The sequence below is a fragment of the Acinonyx jubatus genome, chromosome A1, assembly GCF_027475565.1.
Source record: "Acinonyx jubatus isolate Ajub_Pintada_27869175 chromosome A1, VMU_Ajub_asm_v1.0, whole genome shotgun sequence".
Classification (NCBI taxonomy): domain Eukaryota; kingdom Metazoa; phylum Chordata; class Mammalia; order Carnivora; family Felidae; genus Acinonyx; species Acinonyx jubatus.
The window spans coordinates 113,887,613-113,914,262 of NC_069380.1; the positions used below are offsets into that span (position 1 = coordinate 113,887,613).

At 38.3% G+C, this 26,650-nt stretch overlaps 1 protein-coding gene across 7 annotated transcripts in view; it reads right to left on the reverse strand.

The window, feature by feature from the left end:
• SIL1 (SIL1 nucleotide exchange factor) overlaps positions 1-26,650 on the reverse strand; it is a 285,078-nt gene that overhangs the window by 48,768 nt on the left and 209,660 nt on the right. For all 7 annotated transcript variants that reach the window (XM_053221646.1, XM_053221630.1, XM_053221633.1 and 4 more), the window contains one exon: positions 24,388-24,509. In XM_053221646.1, the coding sequence (XP_053077621.1) occupies positions 24,388-24,509 (122 nt within the window). The remainder of the gene's footprint in view (positions 1-24,387; positions 24,510-26,650) is intronic.

Below are 26,650 nucleotides of genomic sequence, written 5' to 3' on the forward strand. Positions count from 1 at the left end.
ACAGTCAACCAAAAAAAATGGGGGGGGGGGTACATCAGACTTGGAAAAAGATGCAAATAAAACTTCTAAAAATAACTGTAAATCCATAATTGAGTGTTTCATAGACTCAAGAGGAGACACAGCACAAAGGAAAAGGAGTAAATAGGAAGATAAATTACACAAAATTATCTAGATCAGCAAATGTGACATATAGGTAGGAAATATGGAAAATAGGTAAAGAAACATGAAAAACTGAATGAGAAGGTCTAACATATGTTTAATTGGAATCTCAAAAATATAGCAAAGAAAAAAAAGGCAGACAACACCTGAGGGGATAATGAATGAAAATGTTACAGAACAGATGAAAGACACAAATTCAGCTTGAATAAATCCAAGAACCTCCAAGCAGGAAACACACGCACACACCTCAACACAGCATCATCGAAAAGTAGAGAAAATCAGAGATAAAATCTTAAAAGTAGATATTTATATGAATTTTTATGAATATTTTTATGAATATAAAAATTCAAATAAGTAACCAAGAGCTATCTTCTCCACATCAACAACAGAAGGCAGAATGAAATTTGCTACAAGAAAACAAATGTCATCATAGAATTCTGTATCCAGATGAGGGGGAAGAGGAAAAGGGGAGAAAAAAAGAAAAGCAAGGAGGCTATCTCATGGTCTAAGTACAGAATATACATTCTATTTAGGCACATGTGGAATATTGATAAAAACTGATCATATACTAGCCAAAGAGAAAGACTCAACTATTTCCAAATGACTGAAATAGTAGAAGTGTTTCTCTGACTACAAGCTACATGTCAATAACAAAAACCTAACTAGAAACTTTTCATCAAATTTGGAAATTAAGAAAACAAATATAAATCATGTACCAAAAAAAAATTGTGATTGAAATTTAGAAATTTTTTTGAAAGGATACTTAAAATACTACATATCAAAACTTTTGAATCCCGTTGAAGGAAGCAGTAATTAAAAGTCAAGTCCTAAAATGAAAAACAAAGGTGACCCTTGAATAACATAGGTTTGAACTGTGTGGGTCCACTTATAAATTGATTTTTATTTTATCTTATATTTTAAAGAACGTCTTGTATTATGGAAATTTTCAAACAAACATTAAGTAGAGATAATATAACAAGTTTCCACGTACCCATTATAAAAATTGTGCCACTCTTATTTCACCTATCTCTCACTCCTTTGTTTTCTGGAGTATTTTTAAAATTATTTTTAAGTTTTTATTTTAATTCCAGCTAACATGTAGTGTAATAACAGTTTCAAGTATACAATATGGTGATTCAATACCTCCATACAACACCCTGTGCTCATCACAACAAGGGCACTCCTTAATCATGATCACCTATTACATTCATCCCCTCTGTTTGTTCTCTATAGTTAAGAGTTCTTGGTTTGTCTCTTTTTTCTCCCTTGGCTCATTTGTTTTGTTTCTTAAATTCCACATATGAGTGAAATCACATGGTATCTGTCTTTCCTTGACTGACTTATGTCACCTAGCATTATACTCTGTGGCTCCATCCACACCATTGCAAATGTCAAGATTTCATTCCTTTTCTAGGGCCAAGCAATAGTCCAGTGTGTGTGTGTGTGTGTGTGTGTGTGTGTGTGTGTGTGTACATACACACCACACCCTCTTGATCCTTTCATCAATCAATGGACACTGGGGATGCTTCCATAATTTGGCTATTGTAAATAATGCTGCTATAAACATAGGGGTGCATGAATCCCTTTGAATTAGTGTTTTTCTAATCTTTGGGTAAATACCTAGTCATGTGATTGCTGAACTACAGATTACCTTTTTGAGAAACCTCCATACTGTTTTCCACAGTGGCTGCACCAGTTGACATTCCCACCAAAAGGGCAGAAGGGTTCCCTTTACTACAGGTCCTCACCAACACCTGTTGTTTCTCGTGTTGTTGCTTTTAGCCATTCTGATGGCTGTGAGGTGGTATCTCACTATAGTTTTGATTTACATTTCCATAATGGTAAGGAATAATGAACATCTTTTCGTGTGTCTGTTGGCCATCTGGATGTCTTCTTTGGAAAAATGTCTATTCTTATCTTCTGCCCAGTTTTTAACTGGATTATTTCTTTTTGGGGTATTGAGTTTTCTAAGTTCTTTATATTTTCGATACTAACCCTTTATTGGATATGCCACTTGCAAATATCTTCTCAACTCCATAAGTTGTCATTTAGTTTTGTTGATTGTTTCCTTTACTCTGCAGAAGCTTTTTATTTTTATGCAGTCCCAGTAGTTTTGCTTTTGTTTCCCTTGCCCCAGAAGGGTTATCTAGAAAAAAGTTGTTACAGCTGATATCAAAAAGGTTACTGCCTGTGTTTTCTTCCAGGATTTTAATGGTTTCAGGTCTCACAGGTTTTAAGTGTTTCATCCATTTTGAATTTATTTTTGAATATGGTGTAATAAAGTGGTCTGGTTTGTTTCTTTTGCAAATTGCTGTCCAATTTTCCCAATACCATTTGAAGAGACTGTCCTTTTCCCATTGGATATCCTTTCCTGTTTTCTCAAAGATTATTTGACGATGTAGTTGTGTTTATTTTTGGGTTTTCTATTCTGTTCCATTGATCTTTGTGTCTATTTTTGTGCCAGCACAATACTTTTTTGATCACTACAGCTTTGTTGTATAAACTTCAAGTCTGGAATTGTGATGCTTTCAGTTTTGCTCTTCTTTTTCAAGACTGCTTTGGCTATTTGAGGTCTTTTGTGGTTCCATACAAATTTTAGGATTGTTTGTTCTAGTTCTGTGAAAAATGCTGTTGGCATTTTGGTAGGGATTGCACTCAATGCATAGATCGCTTTGGATGGTATAAATGTTTTAACAATTTGTTCTTCTGATCCATGAGTTTAGAATTTCTTTCCATTTCTTTGGGTCATCTTCAAAATTTCTTTCATCAGTATTTTATAGTTTCCAGAGTATAGGTCTTTCACCTCTTTGTTTAGGTTTATTCCTAGATATGTTACTATTTTTGGTGCAACTGTAAATAAGATTGTTTTCTTTCTTCCTTCTTTCTCTTCTTTCCTTTTTCTTTCTTTCTCTTCTTTCTTTTCTTTCTTTCTTTCTTTCCAGAGTTTTTTTTTAAGTGGTCTCTCCACCCAACATGTGGCTCAAACTTAGAACCATGAGATCAAGAGTTGCATGCTCTACTGACTGAGCTGGCCAGGCACCACTTCAATGAGATCATTTTCTTAATTTCTTTTTCTGCTGCTTCATTTTTGGTGTATAGAAATGCAACAGATTTCTGTGCATTGATTTTGCATCCTGTGACTTTACTGAATTCATTTATCAGTTCTAACATTTTTTTCATGGAATCAATGGATTTTTTTATGGTACAGTTCTGTAAATGTATTTTCCTTTCCTTATGATTTTTTAATAATACTTTTTCTTTAGCTTATTGTAAGAATACAGTGTGTTACATACAAAATATGTATGTTAGTCAACTGTTTATCAGTAAGGCTCGCAGTCAACAGTAGGCTATTAGTAGTTAAGTTTTTGGAGACACCATATTTAAACGTAAATTTTTGAGTGTGTGGGGGGTCAGAACCCTGAAACCCTGTATTGTTCAAGGGTCAAGGGCATAGCCCTTAAATTCCAACTTTATGGATGTAATAAATGCATTAAACACTACTGAGGAAAAAAAATCAGTTAATCTGGAAATGAAGTGCAGGACATTTCCTGGGACAATTGCTGATAATTAAATACAACTGCAAAACATTAAAACAATCTGGGGAAAACTGCCTACAGAAGAAAATACTATTAGTCTCATAACAGATATTTTCGTAAGTAATAACAGATACCAGAAGTATAACTAGATATACTATCATTGCACAGCAAAGGCACAATGATGACAGTATCAGGGAAAACTAAGAAAGGTTACCACCCACAGGGGCACCTGGGTGGCTCAGTCGGTTAACCATCCGACTTCAGCTCAGGTCATGATCTTATGGTTTGTGAGTTCGAGCCCTGGGTCGGCCTCTGTGCTGAGAGCTCAGAGCCTGGAGCCTGTTTCAGATTCTGTGTCTCATTCATTCTCTCTGCCCATCCCCGACTTGTGCTGTCTCTGTCTCTCAAAAATAAATAAATGTAAAAAAAAAAAAAAATTAGGAAAAAAAAGTTTACCACCCACACACAACTGATGAAAGAGTTGAACCCCAGGAGGAAAAATTAGGCAAAAAAAAAACAAAACAAAACAAAAAAACAAAGTAAACCTACAGGTACATAAGAACAAGCATGAACTGTAAAACATTAGCACTGATTATGATAATAATGACTAATTTACAAAGCTGGTTAAAAACAAGCTGGAAGGGTGCCTGGGTGGCTCAGTCAGTTAAGCATCCAACTCTTCATTTTGGCACAGGTCATGATCTCATGGTTTATGGGTCTGAGCCCCACGTTGGGCTCTGCGCTGGCAGCACGGAGCCTGTTTGGGATTCTGTCTCCCTCTCTCTTTTCCCCGCCCCTGCCTGCTCACTCTCTCTCTCAAAATAAATAAATAACCATTAAAAAAAAAAAGCTGGGAACACAAATTAGACAACAATATCATAGAGAATGAAGACTGAAAAAACTGCATTCTTAGAGCTCTCATATTATCTGAGAGGTGGTGGAAAACTTTCCACTTTAGCAGCCCAATCAAGCATGTTAAAACACATCAAGGTAATTAGTGAAATAGATGGCAGAAATTAATCCAAATGTGTTAAGAAATCACACTAAAAGGGAGTGGGTTAAATGCACCCAATAAAAAACAAAGATATTTAACTGGATTAATAGAACAAAATCTAGCTAGATGCTGTGTAAAGAAATATTCAAAACAGAATGAGAGAATAATCAAAAGGAATAGAAAAATATAACAAAAAAACACTATCAGAAAGAAAGCTGATAAATCTATTAATATCAGACAAATTACACTTTAAAGGTAAAAATGACTTCTTAGGGGTAAAGATGATCATAACTTGATGATATAAAGGTACAATTAACCAGGAGGTTATAAGAATCCTCAATCTATATAAATTTAACAATGTTAACACAAAATAAAGCAAAAATTGAGCAATTACATGAACAGAAATACATAATCATACAAAGCATTTTATTACAAATTTCTCAAGAAAGAAAGTAAAGTTGGCCTTACAACCTGGCCTTATAAACACCTTGTAAAAAGTGAATTGACATATATACACAAATATATAAAATAATACATGTATATACATACAAATATATATGCAAATATATATACAAATTTATATATATATATGTGTGTGTGTGTATATATATATACACACACACGCGTGCGCGCGCACACACACACACACACACACACACACCTCCATCCATGTATCCAGCAAATAAATAACACTCCTTCTTCAGGGCATTTACAAAAACTAACCACCTGACAAGCAAAAAAGGGATTCTCAACAAATACTAAAGAATCTTTACCATACGTACTCTTTGCCTACAATGCAAAATGCACACATATATTTTTTCTTTTAATGTTTATTTTTTTATTTTTGAGAGAGAGAGACAGTGAGAACCAGGGAGGCGCAGAGGGGTGGGGGAGACACAGAATCTGAAACAGGCTCCAGGCTCTGAGCTGTCAGCACGCAGCCTGATGTGGGGCTCAAACTCATGAACCATGAGATCATGACCTGAACCGAAGTCAGACACTCAACTGACTGAGCCACTCAGGTGCCCCAAAATGCATACATCTATATATACATAAAGGAAAAGAGATGCTGTATTTGGCAAACTCAAACCACATTACTAAATAAATCATGAATCCAATAAAAAACCAATTATGAAATAAACTACAGAATATTTAGCTAAATTGTTATCCAAAAAACTAAACCCTTACATCTATTTTCAAATACAAAAATAACTTGAAAACTTAGAAAAATAACAAAAGAATGAACTCAAAGAGAACATATAAATAATAGTTAATGACAGGAATAAATTAAATCTAAAACCAAACAGGGGCACTGACAGTGCACAGCCTCCTTGGGATTCTTGCTCTCTGCCCCTCCCTCACTCACGCTATGTACAAATAAATAAAACTTTATAAAAATTTTAAAAAAAGAATAACAAAAAAGGATTTGTTTTACCTAAAACAGAGGCATATAAAGCTATTGTAATTGAAATAACATGAGATTGGTTCAAGGATTAAAAAAAGAGACCAATGGAAAAGAATACAGACTCAGACAAATAAGGGAACTCAATAATCCACTGGGGAGATGATAGACTACTCATTACATGGTGCCAGAACTAAATGACCAGAAGGTAAAAATTGAAATTAAATCTATTTATCACAGGATGGAAAATATAAATTTTAGAATAAAAACTAAGTATCACAGGGGCACCTGGGTGGCTCAGTCGGTTGAGCGCCCAACTCTTGATTTTGGCTCAGGTCATGATCTCAAGATTCGTGGGATCAAGCCCTGCAACGGGCTCTGCACTGGCAGCACAGAGCCTGCTTGGGATATTCTCTCTCTCTCTCTCTCCCCCCACCCCTCTCTTTCTCTCTCTCTCTCTCTCTAATTTATTTATTTATTTGTTTGTTTGTTTATTTATTTATTTATTTATTTTGAGAAACATTAAAACAAACAAACAAAACTAAGTGTCACAACTTTATACTCTGGAGATTCTAATATAAGAGGATTATCTTTACAGCCTCAAAGTAAGGAAGAGTTTCTTAAAACATCAACAGAACCAAATGTAAACAAAAAGTGCTAATTTTGACTTTACAAAAATACTTTAAGACATCTATACCAAAAAGCAACATAAGCAATGTTAAATGACAAGCCACATACTAGAAAATATTTGCTACGCATATAACAAAAGATTTGTATCCAGACTAATCCTAAATATAATGAAAATATTTTTATTTAGGTATCAGGATTATATAAAAACGTTTTTCAATACCCACTAAGCAATAAACAAAAGACTCAATGGAAAAATGGGGAACAGAAGAAGTTTTTTTTAAATGTGGCAGTCCTGAGAAGACAAAAGCATACAAAAACAATGTGTTCAACCAAAAGAAAGGAAGGGAGAAGGAAGGAAGAAGGACATTTCTGAGCAATATATACAGTATGATTCCAATTATGGGATGAAAAAGTATTCAACCTCTATAGTAGTCAGGGAAAAGTGAATTAAGACAAACAAAACACATGGGGTGCCTGGGTGGCACAGTCGGTTAAGCATCTGATTCTTTTTTTTTTTTTTTTAATTTTTTTTCAACGTTTATTTATTTTTGGGACAGAGAGAGACAGAGCATGAACGGGGGAGGGGCAGAGAGAGAGGGAGACACAGAATCGGAAGCAGGATCCAGGCTCTGAGCCATCAACCCAGAGCCTGACGCGGGGCTCGAACTCACGGACCGCGAGATTGTGACCTGGCTGAAGTCGGACGCTTAACCGACTGCGCCACCCAGGCGCCCCAAGCATCTGATTCTTGATATCAGCTAGGGTCTTGATCCCAGGGTTGTGAGATCAAGCCCTGTACTGGGCTCATGCTGGCAGCTTGGAGCCTGCTTGGGATTCTCTCTCCCACTCTCTGCCCCTCCCCCACTCATGCCTGCGTGCACCTGAGTGCTCTCTCAAAATAAATAAATAAACATTAAAAAAAAAGAGGAACAAAATAGCATTTCACACCCACTAGATTGCCCCAAAGTGAAGACAGGTATGTAATAAAGCATGAAAAATAGATATGGCACATATAAAATTTAGAACACTAGTTAGCTCTGGGGGAAAAGGGGAAATACTATTAAAAAGGGTTATGAATTGGCACAAAAACAGACACTCAGATCAATGGAACAGAATAGAGAACCCAGAAATGGACCCGCAAACGTATGGCCAACTAATATTTGACAAAACAGGAAAGAATATTCAATGGAATAAAGACAGTCTCTTCAGAAAAGGGTGCTGGGAAAATTGGACAGCGACATGCAGAAAAATGAACCTTACACCATACACAAAAATAAACTCGAAATGGATGAAAGACCTAAATGTAAGACAAGAAGCCATCAAAATCCTAGACGAGAAAGCAGGCAAAAACCTCTTTGACCTCAGTTGAAGCAACTTCTTACTCAACACGTCTCCAAAGGCAAGGGAAACAAAAACAAAAATGAACTATTGGGACCTCATCAAAATAAAAAGTTTCTGCACAGCAAAGGAAACAATCAGCAAAACTAAAAGTCAACTGACAGAATGGGAGAAGATATCTGCAAAAGACGTATCAGATAAGGGACTAGTATCCAAAATCTATATAAAGAACTTATCAAACTCAATACCCAAAAAAACAATCCAGTGAAGAAATGGCAGAAGCCATGAATAGACACTTTTTCAGAAAAGACATCCAGATGGCTAATAGACACTTGAAAAAGATGCTCAACATCACTCATCATCAGGGAAATATAAATTAAAACCACAATGAGATACTACCTCATACCAGTCAGAATGGCTAAAATTAATAACTCAAGCAACAACAGATGTTGGTGAGGATACGGAGAAAGAGGATCTCTATTGCACTGCTAGTGAGAATGCAAACTGGTGCAGCCACTCTGGAAAACAGTATGGAGTTTCCTCAAAAAATTAAAAATAGAACTACCCTACGACCCAGCAATTGCACTCCTGGGTATTATCCAAGGGTTAACAGGGATGCTGTTTCGAAGGGACACATGCACCCCAATGTTTATAGCAGCACTATCAACAATAGCCAAAGTATGGAAAGAGCCCAAATGTCCATTGATGGATGAATGGATAAAGAAGATGTGGTATATATATACAATGGAGTATTAGTCGGCAAATCAAAATAAATGACAAAGAATGAAATCTTGCCATTTACAACAACATGGATGAAACTAGACGGTATTATACTAAGCGAAGTAAGTCACAGAAAGACAAGTATCATTATGACTTCACTCATAAGTGGAATTTAAGATACAAAACAGATGAACATAAGGGAAGGGAAGCAAAAATAACATAAAAACAGAGGGGGACAAAACATAAGAGACAAATACAGAGAACAAACTGAAGGTCGTTGGAGGGGCTACAGGTGGAGGGAAGGGCTAAATGGGTAAGGGACATTAAGGAAGACACTTGTTGGGATGAGCATTGGCTGTTATACATAGGGGATGAATCACTGGATCTACACCTGAAATCATTATTGCACTATATGCTAACTAGGACATAAATTAAAAATAATAAACTTAAAAAATAAAAATAAAGCAAAAAAAATTATGAAAGGTTTTCTACTGTTTCCAATATTTCATTCTTTAAAAAAATCTGAGGCTGGGGCTCCTGGGTGGCTCAGTCGGTTAAGCGTCCGACTTCGGCTCAGGTCATGATCTCGCAGTCTGTGAGTTCGACCCCGCGTTGGGCTCTGTGCTGACAGCTCAGAGCCTGGAGCCTGTTTCAGATTCTGTGTCTCCCTCTCTCTCTGACCCTCCCCTGTTCATGCTCTGTCTCTCTCTGTCTCAAAAGTAAATAAACGTTAAAAAAAAATTTTTTTTTTAAATCTGAGGCTAATAAAGTAACCTTAAGTTTATTAAATCTAAATAGTGAGTCTAAGATTTCCTAAACTCCTCTTTATGTCTGAAATATATATTTTTTTAATTTGAGAGAGAGGGCGAGAGAGTGCATGCAAAAGTGGGGAAGTGGGGAAGAGGAGCAGAGGGAGAGGCAGAGAGACAGAGAATCTGAAGCACATTCTACCCTCAGTGTGGAGCCCAATTCCACAACACTGGGATCATAACTTGAGCCGAAATCAAGTCAGACGCTCAACCTACTGAGCCACCAAGGTGCCCTCGAAATGTTTCATATTTTTAAAATAACATCAAGAGAAAAACATTTATGTATTCCTGGCTAGAAAAGGCTTTAGTATGTCATAAAAAACAGAAACCATGAAATAAGAGATTAACAATTTTGTCTAAGTAGACATTTTTAAGTTCAATATAGAAAATACCATAGGCGCACCTGGATGGCTCAGTTGGTTAAGTGTCCAACTTGGGCTCAGGTCATGATCTCACATTTTGTGGGTTCGAGCCCCATGTGGGGCTCTGTACTGACAGCTCAGAGCCTGGAGCCTGAAAGGGATTCTGTGTCTCCCTCTCTCTCTGCTCCTCCCTCTCTCTGTCTCAAAAATAGATAAAACATTAAAAAAAATTTTTTTAAGAAAATACCATAAATAAGGCTGAAAGAGAAATGACAAACTTGGAAAAAATATTTTTAACACAAAAGGTTAGTATCTAAAATGTAAAGACCTCTATTGTTTCAACAATGAGGTGCCACATTAATTGTTCTACAAATTAATTCAATTAATTTATAGCTCCTTTGAAGAAATAGTTTCTGAGGTCCCTGCAGGATTTAGCTCTGACCCCAGGAAGACTAATCCCAACTGTTTCATTCCCTCTTGAAAACTAGCCAGACTATAGTCTGGGCTATAGATTTGTTAATTCCATCAACCTCCTCTGAGTTGCCTTCTACCACTACCTCCAATGTTCATGAGAGTGTCCTTGGGTTTGAACTTCTATACACTCTTGCAAATGAAGTCATAGCCACTGGGAACAGATCAGTACCTATCTGTTTTTATGCCCTTGTTTTTCTCCAGGCAAAATCTGTGAGCCAGGGCTCTGGAGCTGGGAGTGGTGACAATGACAAGTTTCTGAATGGCACCCTCACTCTAGGAGTTGATTGCTTAGTGGATTGGGGGACAGCAGCCTGAGGTTCTCTTAGCTTGCTTCTCCCAGCATGGTACTACCACCTCCTGAGCCAGGGTGAGGGTGACTAAGGTCTTAGTGTTCTCAGTGCTCCACAACCAGGTTAGAGCTTCCATTCCACAAGCAGGAGATGGGCAGGAAAATATACTCTTTCGCAACAGCCTCAGCAATAGGAAGCTCAGGACAGGATGTGAAATGCTCAACTTCTACTCCTTCCAAGAAGAAAGGTCAACTGGGAACTAGGGGTAGAGGGAAGCCTGTGTTCTAAACTGCAGCAGTGTGAAGTAGACAAGTGGGGAGGAAGAGCACTGTCTTGGTTCAAGTAACAAAAACTCTCGTCTTTCTTACTGAATTTACATACATATGCTTGAATAGATATTTTCTTTTTTGCTGTCTTCCCTTAGGACCATTTGCAGAGACTTAAAAAAAATTTTTTTTAAATAATTTTCACCAGTTACACTGGGCAGTGGGTCAGCAAACCTCCTGATACTTTCATGGTAGAAATCAATCTCTCCTATATAATTTCTATGTTTTAAATAAGTATATTCTCTACAAAACCAATAACACTCAAAACAAAAACAAAAACAGAGGAAGAGAGAGAAACTGAAGCCTGTAGGAGGTAGGAATGAAACGGTTTTTAAATCCCATTCTGGCTACCTCTCTGACTCTGTAGTTCCACTCTCCTCTTCACACAAAGATTTGAATTATCCTCTAAGAACCTCTTTCTAAGAAGTCACTTACTTAATGAGAAGCCTGGCAAACCTGAAGTACCCTCAACTTTGGGAAGCATGGTATAATCTTCCTTAAATCCAGATGTTAATAAAATGCACATGGAACCAAGGAAGAAATGTCATAGGCAATGAAATCATGGTGGCAACTACTGTGTAGAGCTGATGAAAATGACATTAGAGCCTAGTTTTCAGGCCAAGCAAGTAGGCTAAGAATCCTATAGTCAAATCCATGTCCCCTCCTTTTTGCCAAGAACTACTCCTGGTACTTGATAGCAAATCTGTCAAAAATCTGCCTTCATAGCCCCATCTTTGCATAGTTTCATGACATCGCTAGAAAACATTCTTTCATTTCTTTTTTAATTTTTTTAAGTTTGTTTATTTTGAGAAAGAGGGAGACAGAGAGAGCAGGGGAGGGGCAGAGAGGGGGAAAGAGAGAACCTCAAGCAGGCTCGGCACGGTCAGCAAAGAGCCCAATGTGGGGCCCAAACTCAAAATCTGAGATCATGACCTGAGCTGAAAACCAAGAGTCAGATGCTTAACCAACTGAGCCATCCAGGTGCCCCTAGAACATTTTTTTCTTAACCATCCTGCTTGAGATTCAGTGGGCTTTTTGAATTACAATTCATGTCTTTCATCAATTTTGGAAAAGTATCAACCAAACCTCTTTAAATAAAGCCTCTCTCCCATTCTCTTTATCCTTCTAGAACTCATGTTATACTTTTCGTTCTATTCTCTTTACCTCTTAACCTCTTTTTTCCCTTTTCATTTTTCCATTTCTGTCTCTCCATGCTGTACTTTGGGTATTTGTCAATTCTGTATTCCAGTTCACTTAATTATTCCTCAGCTGTGTCTATCCAGTTATTTGCCTTATCAATACTTAATTTTTAACTGCAATTATTATATGTTCCAATTCTAGAAGGCCTATTTGGATCTCTTCCAAATTTTGCTGGACATGGTCATTTTTGATAGTACATTATTCTTTACTCATACTTTTGATAAAATCTTTTATTTCTTTGAATATAGTAAGAGAATTATTTTATACTTTGTACCCTCAGAATTTTACTACCTATAGTTTCACAGGTCTGATTATGTTGCTTCTGTTGTCTTTTACAGATAACGCCTTATTTTTTGGACTGTTTTGTGATATTTTTATTGTAAGCTCCTAATCATTGGAATTTTTTCTTTGTGGAGATGCTTTCAGGCCTACATTTAAGATGTATTCTTCCAGGGGCACCTGGGGCTCAGTCGGTTAGCATCTAACTTCCGCTCAGGTCATGATCTCACAGTTCGTGAGTCTGAGCCCTGCATCGGGCTTTGTGCTGACAGCTCAGAGCCTGGAGCCTGCTTCGGATTCTGTGTCTCCCTATTCTCTCTGTTCCTCCCCTGCTTGCCCTCTCTCTCTCTCTCTCTCTCTCTCTCTCTCTCTCCCTCCCTCCCTCCCGCCTGCAAAAATAAATAAAGATTTTTTAAAAATTACAAAAAAAAAAGACATATTCCTCCAGGGGTGCCTGGTTGGCTCAGTTGGTTCAGTGTCCAACACTGGCTCAGGTCACGATCTCACAGTTTTTGAGTTTGAACCCTGCGTCAGGCTTGCTGCTATCAGCACAGAGACCACTTCAGATCTTCTATTCCCCTGTCTCTCTGTCCCTCCCCTGCTGGCACTCTCACACTCAAAAATAAATTCTAAAACATCTTAAATAGTTAAAAAAAAAAAAAAAAGATGTGTTCCTCCAAAGAGGATTTATATACATGTTTCTATTAGTAACCTGCAAATTTTGCCTATTGGGAACATTTTTTTTAACTTATTCTTATGTAAACTTTCATATAGACTGAAGTAGACAGAGAATGGTATGATAATCTTGCCCAGATCCATAACTCAGCTTTTAAAATTATGAAGTCATGGACAGTCCTGTTTCATCTATACCCCCACCCATGCACTTACACATTTCCTCCATACAAGCATAAAGCAAAACTCACACATCCTATCATTCTACTCATAAATTTTTTGGTATGTTTCTCTAAAATGACTTCAAAAAACACACAATACCATTTCACATTAAAAACTTTTAACAATAATTCCTCAGGATTATTAAATACTAAGGAATTGTTTGAATGACTCCAATTATCTCAATTTTTTAAGAGATTGCTGATTTGGTCAGGATCTAAATACAGTATAATTATTTGATACTTATCTTAATTATCTTTTAATTTACAGGCTTCATTCCATTTTTTCTTATAATTTGTTTGTTGAAAAATTCCGTAATTCTACAGTTTCAAACAGTCTAGGTTTCTCTGATTATGTGTCCATTACATCACTTAATATAGCCCCTGTCCCCAGTATTTCCTTTAAATTAGAAGTTGGATCTTGATCAGATTCAGATTTGATTTTCTATCCAGATGACTTCATGGGTGGTGGTGTGTACTTCTATAAGAAGGCATGTCCAAGTCAAGTTCCCTAGAAAATATATTCTAGGACTTGTAGGCAAGTGGTTTACTACCAAGTGCCCTTGGGAACATGATCTTTGAGGGACGAGGGAATCAAGATTAGGCAATGAGAGAAGGTGGACTGTGATGCAGTTCCAAAAGAGGTCTCACTTGATCCCACAGGGACCTCTAGAGATAGAATAGTTTTTCAGAGTTGTCCCCTTTGAGGCAAGGGTAGAAGTCCTTTAAACCTCTGGCAGCAAGTGGGCAGCCCCAGAAAGAGGCTATAACCTTGGGTAAAGCAGGTTCATTCTGGGTTAATTCTTGGAGGAACAGAATCATGAGCCTTGAGTAGCTAACACTCCCAGACTTGTGGAAATAAATGCCTTGGTTGGTCTTGAAGGGATATCTGGATGTACATCACACCATCCACTGTAAGGCATATAATGTTCGATTCCATTTCTTTGTGGGATGTTAGTAGCCACTGATGATCATTGCCAAGATCCAATGATTCATTAAACATTATAAAATGGTGATATTCTAACTCCAGTCTTCCTTTTTTAGCTAGAATTTCTCTGTCAAGATGAACTTCCCTTCATCAATTATTTGAGTACACTGAAGTTTCTCATCATATGGAAAGGTAGGATAAATGCTTTATTATATCTATTTATTTGGTACTTTTCATTAGAAATTGGTTTCCCACCCAGTAGCCTCCAAAGATGATTAATGAAATAGGCTAATTTTTTTAAACATGATGATGAACTTGGGGATGTATAGATATATAGATAGATATATAGATACTTGATTTGATACATATATTTGATTTATATATATATATACAGATTTGATTTGCTTTAATTCATTGCAGTTATGATAGCCAATGGAAACTATTTCATGTTGACTAATGAGTCCTTGACACAAGACCCTACTAAGTGTTTCAGAGGTTCCTTATTTTCTATTATGACAAGATATTCACCATCATTTTGTACAAGTCTTAGTCCAGACTTGACATCTGCAATTTCTCCAAGAAAAATCACAGTTCCTTTTAGTGGAAAATCTAATTTTAGACAGAAATGGTATTTAGAAAAGACAATCCAGAGTGAGAATTGATCATTGTTATTGGGTTTAACTTTTTACCTAATGGAAAGAGCAAAAAAAAAAAAAAAAAAAAAACCAACACTTTTTAAGGAAAAAAATTCATCATGAGTTCATACTAGTACTTCCAACTCAAAGCCAGGACTAAGGGGGATTTTACACAATCTCCAATTTTACATTAGTATTTCCCTTCTGTCATGCTGAAAATCCTGGTTCTCAGAGAAACCAGCATAATTATTCATCTGTTTCATCCCACAATTCAGTCTCAGAATAACAACACCAACACTTCCATCAACACTAAGATATCTGAAGTTTTGCAGGCTTTTTTTGCCTTTAGGATATATCCAAATAGAGATGTACAAATTATTGGGTTTCAAAATCATACAAAATAGTTCTCCCTGTGTGATTATGCCACCAATTCTATAGATAGATTCAACTGTTTCATTTAGCTCTTAGTTTTTATACTTTGAGTTTTTTAACTATATAAAATATCTGCATAACTGGAAAGTCCCACTCCCTATAACATAACCATCTATCCTTCATTTTTAAAAATAGAAGCATATGCACACGATTAATAGCAGTTATTCATACTTTATCTGCTTTTTCTCATTTAACAACGTACCCTAAAATGTGTCACAATAGAAATAGTCTATATTATATAAAAATATTCTTTGAGGTTTTCTATGACCATGTAGTACTCCATGCAGTAAGTTACATAATTCATTTGGTCAGTTTCCTAATGATGGACATTCCTGCATTCTGCTATTAGAAAAAGCAAATGCATAATGTTATAATGAGTGCTACCATGAATAATGGTGAACACACATATTTCATATTTTTACCAATGTACTTTAGGGATAGAATTCTGGGAGTAGAACTATCATTATTACAAGGGGAGAAAATAATAAGCAATTTTGCTAGGTACTGCCAAATTTCTTTCAATAAGGTCTGTACCATTTTATAGTTCCACCAACAACGTATGAGAACCTATTTCATGACAACTTCACAAAACAAGTATGCTATGAACGTTTGGATTTCTGCCAATCTGTAGGTGAGAAACAGTATCTTGGTATAGTTTTAATTGGTTTTTCTCTTCTTATGAGTGAGCATTTTTTCACATGGTTAAGCCATTTACATTTTTTTTTAATTCTGCGAACTGTGTGTGTCTAGCCCATTTTTCGGTAGGGTTATTATTAGTTGTGTTTATTCTCTATTTTTAGGTGTTCTTTATAAATATTAGGCGTATTAATGCTATATCTGTAATATAACTTGCAAACATTTTTTCCAGTTATTTATTGAGACCATTTTAGCCTAAATTCACAGCTTGACAATTTTCAGGCCACAAAAGGAATATGATTTCCACCCCAAATGCACTCTAGGGCTGGCTTGGGTGAGGAATTTTCTGGGGAATTTTTCTCCCTTCTATTCAAAACCAAACTGTCTTAATATCTCCTTTTGAGTAGATTTTCATTTTTCTAATTCTTCTTTTCATGGGCTGTAGGCTTTGTCTCCTGTCCCCCAGTTTACAAAGCCATGAAACCAAAAGCTCTTGGCCACTACAGAATGGCAATGTCCCGAGGACTGTTCTCAGTTTCAGTTTTCCTTATTCACTTAGGATTTGTGTTTTCCATTATATTTGTCTTTAGGACTTCTCTCACTTCCTTGCAGGGCTACCACATAAAGAATATGATGTTATTAATTTCCCCTTCCGTTATACAAAGCAGTGGCCCTACAGTTTGTTGGGTGATTTGAGCATTTAAGGAAATGTTTATATGCTTATTAATCCAGCAGCTTCGGGTATTCTGAACCATGAACGCTTCTCGTGAAATGTGAACCACCACTTGCTAGATAAAGAAGTCTCCAGGTTCCCCATTTCATTTTGTTTACATCTTACATTATTGTTTACATCTTAATTACAAATATAATATAGATTCATTGGAAGAAAAATCACACAAAACAGAAAATAAAAAGCTTCCCTGCTGTTAGTGGCTTCATTCCTCCTACAAATTTTTGGAGATTTCAGCTTTTAAGTTAGACCATTTAGTTTGTACCATGAAACGCTCTAAAACACTCTCTCTAAAGTTCTGTAGGTACCACAGAATTGGGAACCAGTTTCCACTCTCAAGAAGCTTTCAATTCTATTAGGGAAACAGGAAAGAACTGGCATACACGGAGAATTACAGGTATTTAAGAGTTGGTTTAGGAGTCCAGACAAATGCTAATAAAGTTGAAAGGAAAAAACTTTGTGGACTGGAGTTAGGCAAGGAAGAAATTAAGAAGGAGGTAGTCAATAATGAAAAAAATTGAAGGCAGCTAGAGGATGTGGAGGAGGCAGGGGCACATCACAGAGATAGATTCAAAAGAAATGCTCAAGGGACAAGTTAATTAAGCCAAGTGGTACCTCCCTACCAGAATGAAGTCTTGGTTTCTGCAGTAGTCAGGATGGCTAGTCAGGCTTAGAGCTCATTCTCCATTTGTCATTAATTGCCATTTGAAAAAATATATCAGACTTTGAATGCAGCCTTAAAAGCTACAGCTATCCAACTGCCTAGGGCCAATCTTGGCTAATATGCTAATCAATTTATCAGATATAAAATTGTTTGGGCACCTCCCCTGTCACTAGAGGAGTGTGAAAAATTAGTTCTTGGAGTCAAGAGATCAGAACTACTCCTTGGAGTCACATTTGGACTTTTATCAAACGCTGACATCTCCAACGTCTGACCTCATCCCAATCTCTAATCTTCTATTTTCTGGGCCATCAGCTGGGACTGGGAGTTGGGGGGGTGACACATACTTATTTCCACAACTCAACTTTAGATTTTAAAGGGTCAAAGAATGGTATCTGAATCATCCACTGTTACACCATTAATAGTAACAACAGCACTCACCACACCACCCCCATGTGGAAAAACATTTCATTTCCTGGGTACAAGCTTTTTCTTTTGTTTCTTCATTTATTCTTTCGGTAATTATTTCCTAGCTCTCAGTACGAGGTTCTGTGCTATATACTAGGGAGACAACCAGATTGGGATAGAAAGCAAATCCTATCCTTCTCATACAGTCTAAGGTTATCAACAATAAACAGGTAATCAAACAAAGATATAACCACAAATTGAGATGAATGCTGTGAAGAAGCAAAAGGAATTTAAGAGGAATTTAAGATACGACAGAGAGAGCCTGGAGATTTTATTAATACGAATATGTTCAGTTGCAAGTAACATAATAAATACTACCACCGATTTTTTAAAAACAAAGACATTTATCTCTCCCGAAAGAAGTATGGAAGTAGACGGTTCCTAAATCAGTATAGTGGCTACACTCTATCATAAAGGACTCAGTCTCCTTCTATCTTTTCCCCTCTTTTATTTCTGTGTCTCAGCATGTTGACTTTTTGTCCTTGGGCTTCTCACCTCACTAATCTAAACTGCTATACTTCTAAGACAACTGCAATCAAGGAATAAAGAGGTGGCCAGAGTCTCCTTACTTTCTTTTTAACTAATCTCTACACCCACCATGGGGCTCGAACTCAAGACCCCAAGAGCAAGAGTCGCATGCTCTACTGACTAAGCCAGCCAGGTGCCCCTGGACTTTTTATAAGAGAGCAAAATCCTTCTGAGAAGCTTTATAAGCAAACATCTCTTTATGTCTCTTTGGTCAGAGCTGGGTCACATGCACATCTCTAAATCAATCTACATCCACAGAGATTGGGATTAGTGTGCTTGGTTTAGATTATTCATTTCCTAGCAGTAGGAGAGTGAACCCTCCCTCTCTGAACATGTTGCTGTCCTCACTATTATCCAAGTTCCTTAAAATAGATCTTAAAAAAGGGAAATCATTTTTTAGTAGACACAATAGTGAAAATAAAAATCCAAAAGATTCATTCACCAAGTAAGTAACTAAATAGAGACAAAGACGACTCAAACATCCCTCAAAAGTTTCAAGCTTGGGTAACTACGACAATCACACTGCCAAGAATAGATAAAAAGAGAATGTGGGAGGAAAAACTTAGTTTGTGAGAGAGAAAGTAATTCCACTTTTTTCTCCTTGAGTTTGAGGTGCAATTAGACTGGCAGAAATGGAGGATGAGACTTGAGGGAAGAGCTAGACTTCAACATTCATACTGGAATCATCCACAATGAGGCAGGATTTGAAACCATGGGGATAGACAGAACCACTGGTACAGAAAAGGGAGAGAACAAAGGGAAAATGTCAGAAAAAAATCTTGGTGAATAGCTATAATTAGGAAATAGTAACATGATGATGTTGCCATAAAAGGAAAAGGAGAGGGAATAATTAATTTCAGAAATACAAGAATCAAAGGACCACAATCACATGGCAGCCAAGAAGTTTCTTTTTCTTTTTTTTTTTTTTCAATATTTTATCTTTAGGAGCGCCTGGGTGGCTCAGTCAGTTGAGCATCCAACTTCGGCTCAATTTATGATCTTATAGTCTGTGAGTTTAAGCCCTGCGTCAGGCTCTGTGCTGACAGCTCGGAGCCTGCAGCCTGCTTCGGATTCTGTGTCTCCCTCTCTCTCTGACCCTCCCCCGTTCATGGTCTGTCTCTCTCTGTCTCAAAAATAAATAAACGTTAAAAAAAAATATTTTATTTTTAAATAACGTCTACCCAACATAGGGCTCGAACCCATACCCCCAAGATCAAGAGTTGCATGCTCCACTGACTGAGCCAGCCAAGTGCCCCAAGAAGTAGTTTCCAAAGGAAAGGAGTGATTGACATTGTTGACTGCTACAGAGATGTTAATGATTCCAAAATACTCTTGAAAATTTTCAGGAATGGTAGGAACATAATGCTCATGTGCACTTAATTGGATCCCTTTTTGTCTATTCTTTTAATGAGTTTGGAAGGGAAGGAACATATAGGTTGTCATGCTGGAGGCAACAGTAAAGTGGTAGTGGTAAGGAGCCACTGGATAAGTAATTGAGAACATTGTGAGCTAAGAGGAAGGAGCCTGGAGAGAGGGGAGAAGGTGAGGAACACTGATGGAAGGGGAAAATAGATGTTCAGAGGCTGGAGCTCACGTTAAGGCTAAAAGCCAGGTTCAGCAGTAGAGATGAGAATGTGAATAATGGAAGTAGTCAGAGAACATAAGATGTTGAAAAAAATGGGAAATGAATTTCAAGGTATGAAGTGAATAACAGAAGTAAGGATAAAGGTCAAGAGAGGGGAGAATGTTAATCCCCAGCAAACTCATAAAAGCCATCAAGAAAGAGAAGAGAAGATGTAGATGGGCACTGAAATTCACTAAGGATGGCAGGATAAACATCTGGAAGCTGGAGGCCAACAGGAAGAGATGGGACTCGGTGATAAGACACCGGCCAAATGGCAAAAAAATGAATTGGTAAAACTTTAGTGGGAAGAGTATAACTGAGGAAACCAGAAAGACAAGAAAGCATGGCGTAAGGAGTACAGGGTCAGGCGCGGGGGAGACATTCATTTTATAAGGAGATGTAACTAACATAAAATCTGCTAAGGAGGTTCCTAGGCAGATGACCAGAAGAGACAGGATAGAACAGAATCCTATTCCAGGGATCCATCATAACAGAATTTAATTGCAGTATGACTGAGGGCACATGTACATCCCTTTTTGTACCAGGCACTGGTCCATGACCCCTACGAACTGTGGAGAGTTCAAACAGAAGTACTGCCTTCAGCGAGAACCTACAACCCCATATAATTGCATAATAACGCATACATATGCAGATGAGAATGTGAATTACTAAAGATGGATACAGAACATGAAAACGATGGAAAAAGGGGCACGAGAACAGCAAAAGCCAGCGTTCCGTGGGGCAAGCACACCAATTTCTTGATAATTTAACTCCTGACAGATAAAAGGTAAAAGCTACACAGAGAGAGGTAAGAGGAAACAAAAGAAGGTAGCCCGCACTTTGGCAGAGAAGCCAAAGTATTTCTTACTTTGAGAAATAAAACTGAAACCAGATTACAGGAGGCTGCATGGCCTCTCAAATTCACTAGGCCTTTCAGAGACTTCTCACACACAGAAGCACAAATTACTTGTCCAGAATGCCAGAGATTCCTGGTAAGTCAGACTGTACACAAACAGACCCAAGTGCCCTTATGAGATGGTATCAGGTCAGAGAAAGTCCAGTGAAAATAACTGACTTGAAGAATAAAAAAGGAGACAGAACAGAGAGAGAAGGAAAGAGAGGGAGATGGGGGGAGGCGGGGGGAAGGGGCAGTGAGATGGGGAAGGAAGAAAGAAACCATGAAAAAATGAAGCTGCCAAAGGCATCAGACCCCAATCTCCCTATCTCTGCCTATCTTCTTATGCAAGAGAGTGACCAGTCTTATACAAAAGCAACAAACAGCAAAAAATGAGTGTCTGTGACCCATATGTAAGTGTGAATAATATTTAAGTAAGTGAACAGGGGCCATGTAACATTCACTGGCCATGTCAATTACATTTACGTCAACTCTTTCTTCTTGATCTTGTAATAATTGCCTCATGTTTAACATAAGGCAAGATATCTCTTTATCCACAGAAATGTGTGTGGAGGCTTTATTAAGCAATTAACCCAAGTAGGCAAATAAACACCCTCATGAAACATCAAGATTAGTACCAAGATATATATGTGGTAGGACAGAAGCAGAGAAGAAAATTAGGAAGATAAAGGTTTATACTGTGAAAACAAAAGAAATAAAAATTGCCTTACAGTGAAAACTCAATAGTAAAAAGGACACATAGTGAACATGATGATGTTATACCCCTTATCACTGACAGGAGCTTTATAATCGTTTTCACAGGACATGTTGTATATTGTGTTATTTCATATTCACTCAACCTTCTGCGATGCAGAGAACAGCTATCGTTGTTTTTAGTTAACAAATGAAAAAGTGAGGCTTTGGGGTCCCTGGATGGCTCAGTCGGTTGGGTGGCTGACTTTGGCTTGGGTCATGATCTCATGGTCCATGGGTTCAAGCCCCGTGTTGGGCTCTGTGCTGACAGCTCAGAGCCTGAAGCCTGCTTCAGATTCCATGTCTCCCTCTCTCTCTGCCCCTCCCCCACTTGCACTCTGTCTCTCAAAAATGAGTAAAAATATTAAAAATTTAAAAAAAAGAAAAAAAGAAAAGGTGAGGCTTAGAAAGGTGAAATCACTTGACTGTGGGCAAACAATCAGTAAAGAACAGACACTGGACTTGAACCTAGATCTTCTGACTCTTGGTGCTGTGGTCTGACTGGTCGTCCCAAATACTCGAACTTCTGGACTGAGCAGCATTCTTGCCCATAAGCAGAAAACAAGGAGGAAAGATGCCTAAATAACACTGAGACTATGTTTTCAACATGCTCACTATCCCTTGAATGCCCTCTTGACAAAGAGCAAGCTCAACCAATCACACACTGTGTGTGTGTGCAGGTGCGTATACACACGTGGTATGTGTGTGCATACCTGTATGCCGGGGGCAGGTAGGGAGCTACAAAACCAACACTTAGGACATCAACAGTAAGTCATGAATATCAGGTTAGAGCACTGAAGCCTGCCTCTCTGCATGGAAACAGTTACCTTGCATCAAGTTCCTCTTTGCATAAAACAATGACATTTTCATGATGTTTAGGAGCCTGCTTTTGGCTTCCAAAAGCTCTGGCGCCATACCATGCTGTCACTGTAACTGCCCTCCAGTGAGCCATCAAAAGCTTGGCTAGAATATTTTAAATACAGCAGTTTGCTTGCCACCAAAACACTAAGTTGCGATATTTTATATTTATCTCTATTTAAATTTTAGTGAGGCTGCATAAATGTTAACGTGGTCTTATGCTAATACAATCACAGAGAAGTCTTAATAATACCATGTACTGGCACACCCCCAGGGTGAGTTATGGCCTGCTAACTAGACCTAATGCATGCTTCTCAAGTCATTTAGTTAGTTCCTTTTAAATAAGATGTGACATCAAGAATGTTACACAGTTTCCCCCAAGAAATGAGTTTCCAGAAGCAATGGCAAGGGACATTTGCTCATATTGAAAGTAGAAAGAAGGTACTTGGGATTACAGGAAAGAATTCCATAAAGAGTCTGGGGAGAGAGCTTACTAATGTTTGATTTAGTTATTTCATGGCTTTTGAGAAACAAAAAGTGAGCCTCAGTAAGTTCTCAAGCTTTTAAAGCCCTGAAGGTAAGACCCTGGACTTCTCTCTAGGGCTGAAATCACAATGTTACCAATGACAAACTCACGGTTTCTCTACCATTCCAGTGGATGCACATGCAAACATTTCCTTGGGCTTCCTAAGAGCCTGTCTAGGCCTGGTAGACGAGACTGAGGGAGGTGGAGGGCCCTGGAAGCCACAGCCTTGACTGTCAACAATACAGCCACAGGGTAACCAGGGCTTGAATATCAAGGCACGTTAGCCATAAGGGACACAGGGACGTGCAGGGTGCTCAGCCTTCCCTCATGCAACAATTCTTCTAGCCTTCCCAGCTTTGCCCCTCAATTTACTAAAAAAAGATGCTGAAGCCTTTCACAATGAGAAGGCATCAGAGATTCTGATTAAACGACAATAAACATGGATGAAAGGCAAAGAAAATCTTTTCAAAACAAAGCCTGCAATGGTAGAAATGTTCAAAATAGCCTTTCTGCTGCAACATCTTAATCCCAGCACTCAAGCAGAACAACCCCTAACAGCCACAACCCATGCCCGTGCAGCAAGATCCAGAATACTGGTTATTTTAGAGGCAAAGGAACAGATAGGAACAGATTTTCAAAAATGAAAGGAACTACAGCTACCAAGGACCAACTGCAGCTTGAAGACGTCTTGACCTTTTTAGTATAGTGATGTAGCACCCAAAAACCTTTTTGCATCCACCCTTTAGAGATGCTGCCTCCCCACTCCTCTTGCCTTATCACTTTTCTAGCATAAGCCAGAATAAGTGAAATTAAAACAAATCCCAACCCAGAGAGTACAAAAACCTGATTGCATGTTGACTGGTACCAGACAATCAGAAGACATAATCCCCTCCAAGAGGCCCCCCTTGGTCAGGCTCATCATTTATTCATCACCAGACATGGCTTCACTGCAAAAGGATCAACTCTTAGAGTTCATTCCTTCCCACCCAACTAGCTATGGTTGCTCTAACTTTTTATTGCTTTGAATACAAAAGAATGTGACCTATAGTACATTATTAAATGTCCTTAAGAGAAGGCGGAACAGAAAGTTGTACTTGGTAAAAATATCTACTCGGAGTAAGGGCAGAATCAGATTCTTACTCTCGTTTCATTAGGATTACACTAAAATGTGGATAGGCACATGCAAGAAAGAGTTAGAGTGTAACCTTCTTCCAGGCCAATCAGGCCAAAAATAAAGCTATACTTCACCTGAAGGACCCCAACAATTCTGCTAATGGGATGTCCATCCATGTCATGCCGCTCACCTGGAAAAGGCAGCCCCCAGCACAAATGCAGCATACTCCTTCACCAGGGGCTCTGTGCTGTTCAGCCCATTGATCACCACTTGAAGGCCACCGAAGGAAAGCAGGTCCTGTGCATTATCCATCTGTAACAAAGACATGGCTTAGTACAGTCCAGCCATCAAGGATTACTGCCTTTCTTTTGGTGACTATTCTACAAGCCTAAAAAATCAAGTAAAAACCAATGGAGACCTTTCTAACTGGAAAAAGATATGTAAAAACAACCTAAATTCATACATTTGAGATTTCTGAATTCATCTAACATGATTTTCGAGCACCTGTGTGGAAATGGCAGAAATGGCACCTAGTTATTGTTTATGCCAAACATGTCCTGGAAAATTCTAAAACCATAATGAATCACAAAGCTTACTCCAAATGTACAAGCTGTTAACACAAAGATCTGACATCGTCAGGACTAGTAAATAGTGCCATGCTTCCTATTGACGTCTAGTCCTAATGCAGGCAGTGGAAACAGCAGACACACACACACACAAAAAAAGGCGTTTTCAAATTTTGTTATTATTATTGTTTAAGTGTTTGTTTATTTTTGAGAGGAAGAGAGAGAACATGAGCAGGGGAGGTGCGGAGTGGGGGGGGGGCGGGGGGAGAAGATCTGAAGTGGGCTCTGTGCTGACAGGAGAGAGCCTTATGCAGGGCTCCAACTCACAAACCATGATATCATGACTTGAGCCCAAGTTGGATGCTTAACTGACTGGTGCCACCCAGGCGCCCCAAAGGCTGTTTTTTAATTACAAGTCAAGGGACTATGTAACATGAACCCTGTCGCACAGGGAGGGGAGTCTAGCAGAGTGCTAGAGGAAGAATACCAATAATACCTCCTCTCCTCCCTCTTCCTCACTTCATACAGTCTAAGGCTGACTCACTGTGAGGGCACTCATGATAAAATGTATACAGAAGTCTCTCTCAAAGGCTATATAGTGTGATAAAATTCTATCAAACAGCAGTGGTCTAGGCTATCCTTTAAGGTCCAAAGCCCCAAGTCTAGACTCTCTTTTATTCTAAAGGGAATATCATGCCCCAGGCTTCATTAATATCCTGGAACAAGAACACTCAACTTGCTCAGAAAGGTCACTGGATCCAGTTTCCTTCATGCAGTAACTATGGTCTCCACTAGAAACACCTTTGTTGATACAAAGGCTGCCTCCTGCCCACAAGTGGATTCCACTCTACAAATCATCAGGACAATACAGGAAGCTAGAGCCCAACAATGTATCTGCTACCCACCTTTTTCCTCCAGATGCCACAGAGCCACTTCCTAACTTTGTCCTTCTAAACTAGACAAAGGCTCTAACAGAGAAACTGAGTTTGAAGGACTTTGATTCTTTCTGTGTTTCTGAGTGGAACTAGCCTGTTTTTACCACTTAGAAGATCATTTTTATATATTCTGATATCATCTCCACAAGAGCAGTTTTATTTTCTGTCTGTCCACTCTTGTAGATCCAGTGATTACAACAGCGTCGAGTATATAATTAGGTACTCAATAAATAATTGGGTTTTTAAAAATGTTTATTTTTGAGAGTGAGAGAAAGAGAGGTAGTGTGGGAGCAGGACAGGGGAGGGGGGGGATCCAAAACAGGCTCTGTGCTGATAGCAGGGAGCCTAACGTGGGGCTAGAACTCGTGAACTGTGAGATCATCACCTGAGCTGAAGTCTGGCCCTTAACGGACTGAGCCACCCAGGAACCCCAATAAATAACTGTTAAACCAACGAACAAATCTGATAAAAAAAAAATGTTACTGCAATAAAGTCTACTGTGAATCAAAAAAAAGGCAACCTGGGGTATCCGTGCCAACAAAATGGATGGATCCCTGGTACCAGAGACCTAAAGACATGGCCAATCCAGGGTCCTGAACAAGCATCAAGTCTGCTGTGCCATAACGGACCTAAGCCAGGGCTGGGATTTTTCTGTCCCAATCCGTCCTTATGAAGAGGAGTGATTACTGGGCCATAGGCCAGCCAACTATGGAGACTGAGAGTTGACTGTTTGCTGACATAAGCACTAATAATACTTCATGAGCCTTCCTTTCTCACATACTCTAATTTTAAAACCTAAGAACGCACTGCCTCTTTTTGATCCTCCCTCCTCCAAGTTTTCTGGATAACAAAGCCATGGCTCAGAGCCCTGTCATTCCATGCCTGGGGTGGCCACTTGTCAAACCTGGTAGGAGTTCTTAATGGAGCAGCTGCCAGTCTAACAGCCGCAGAG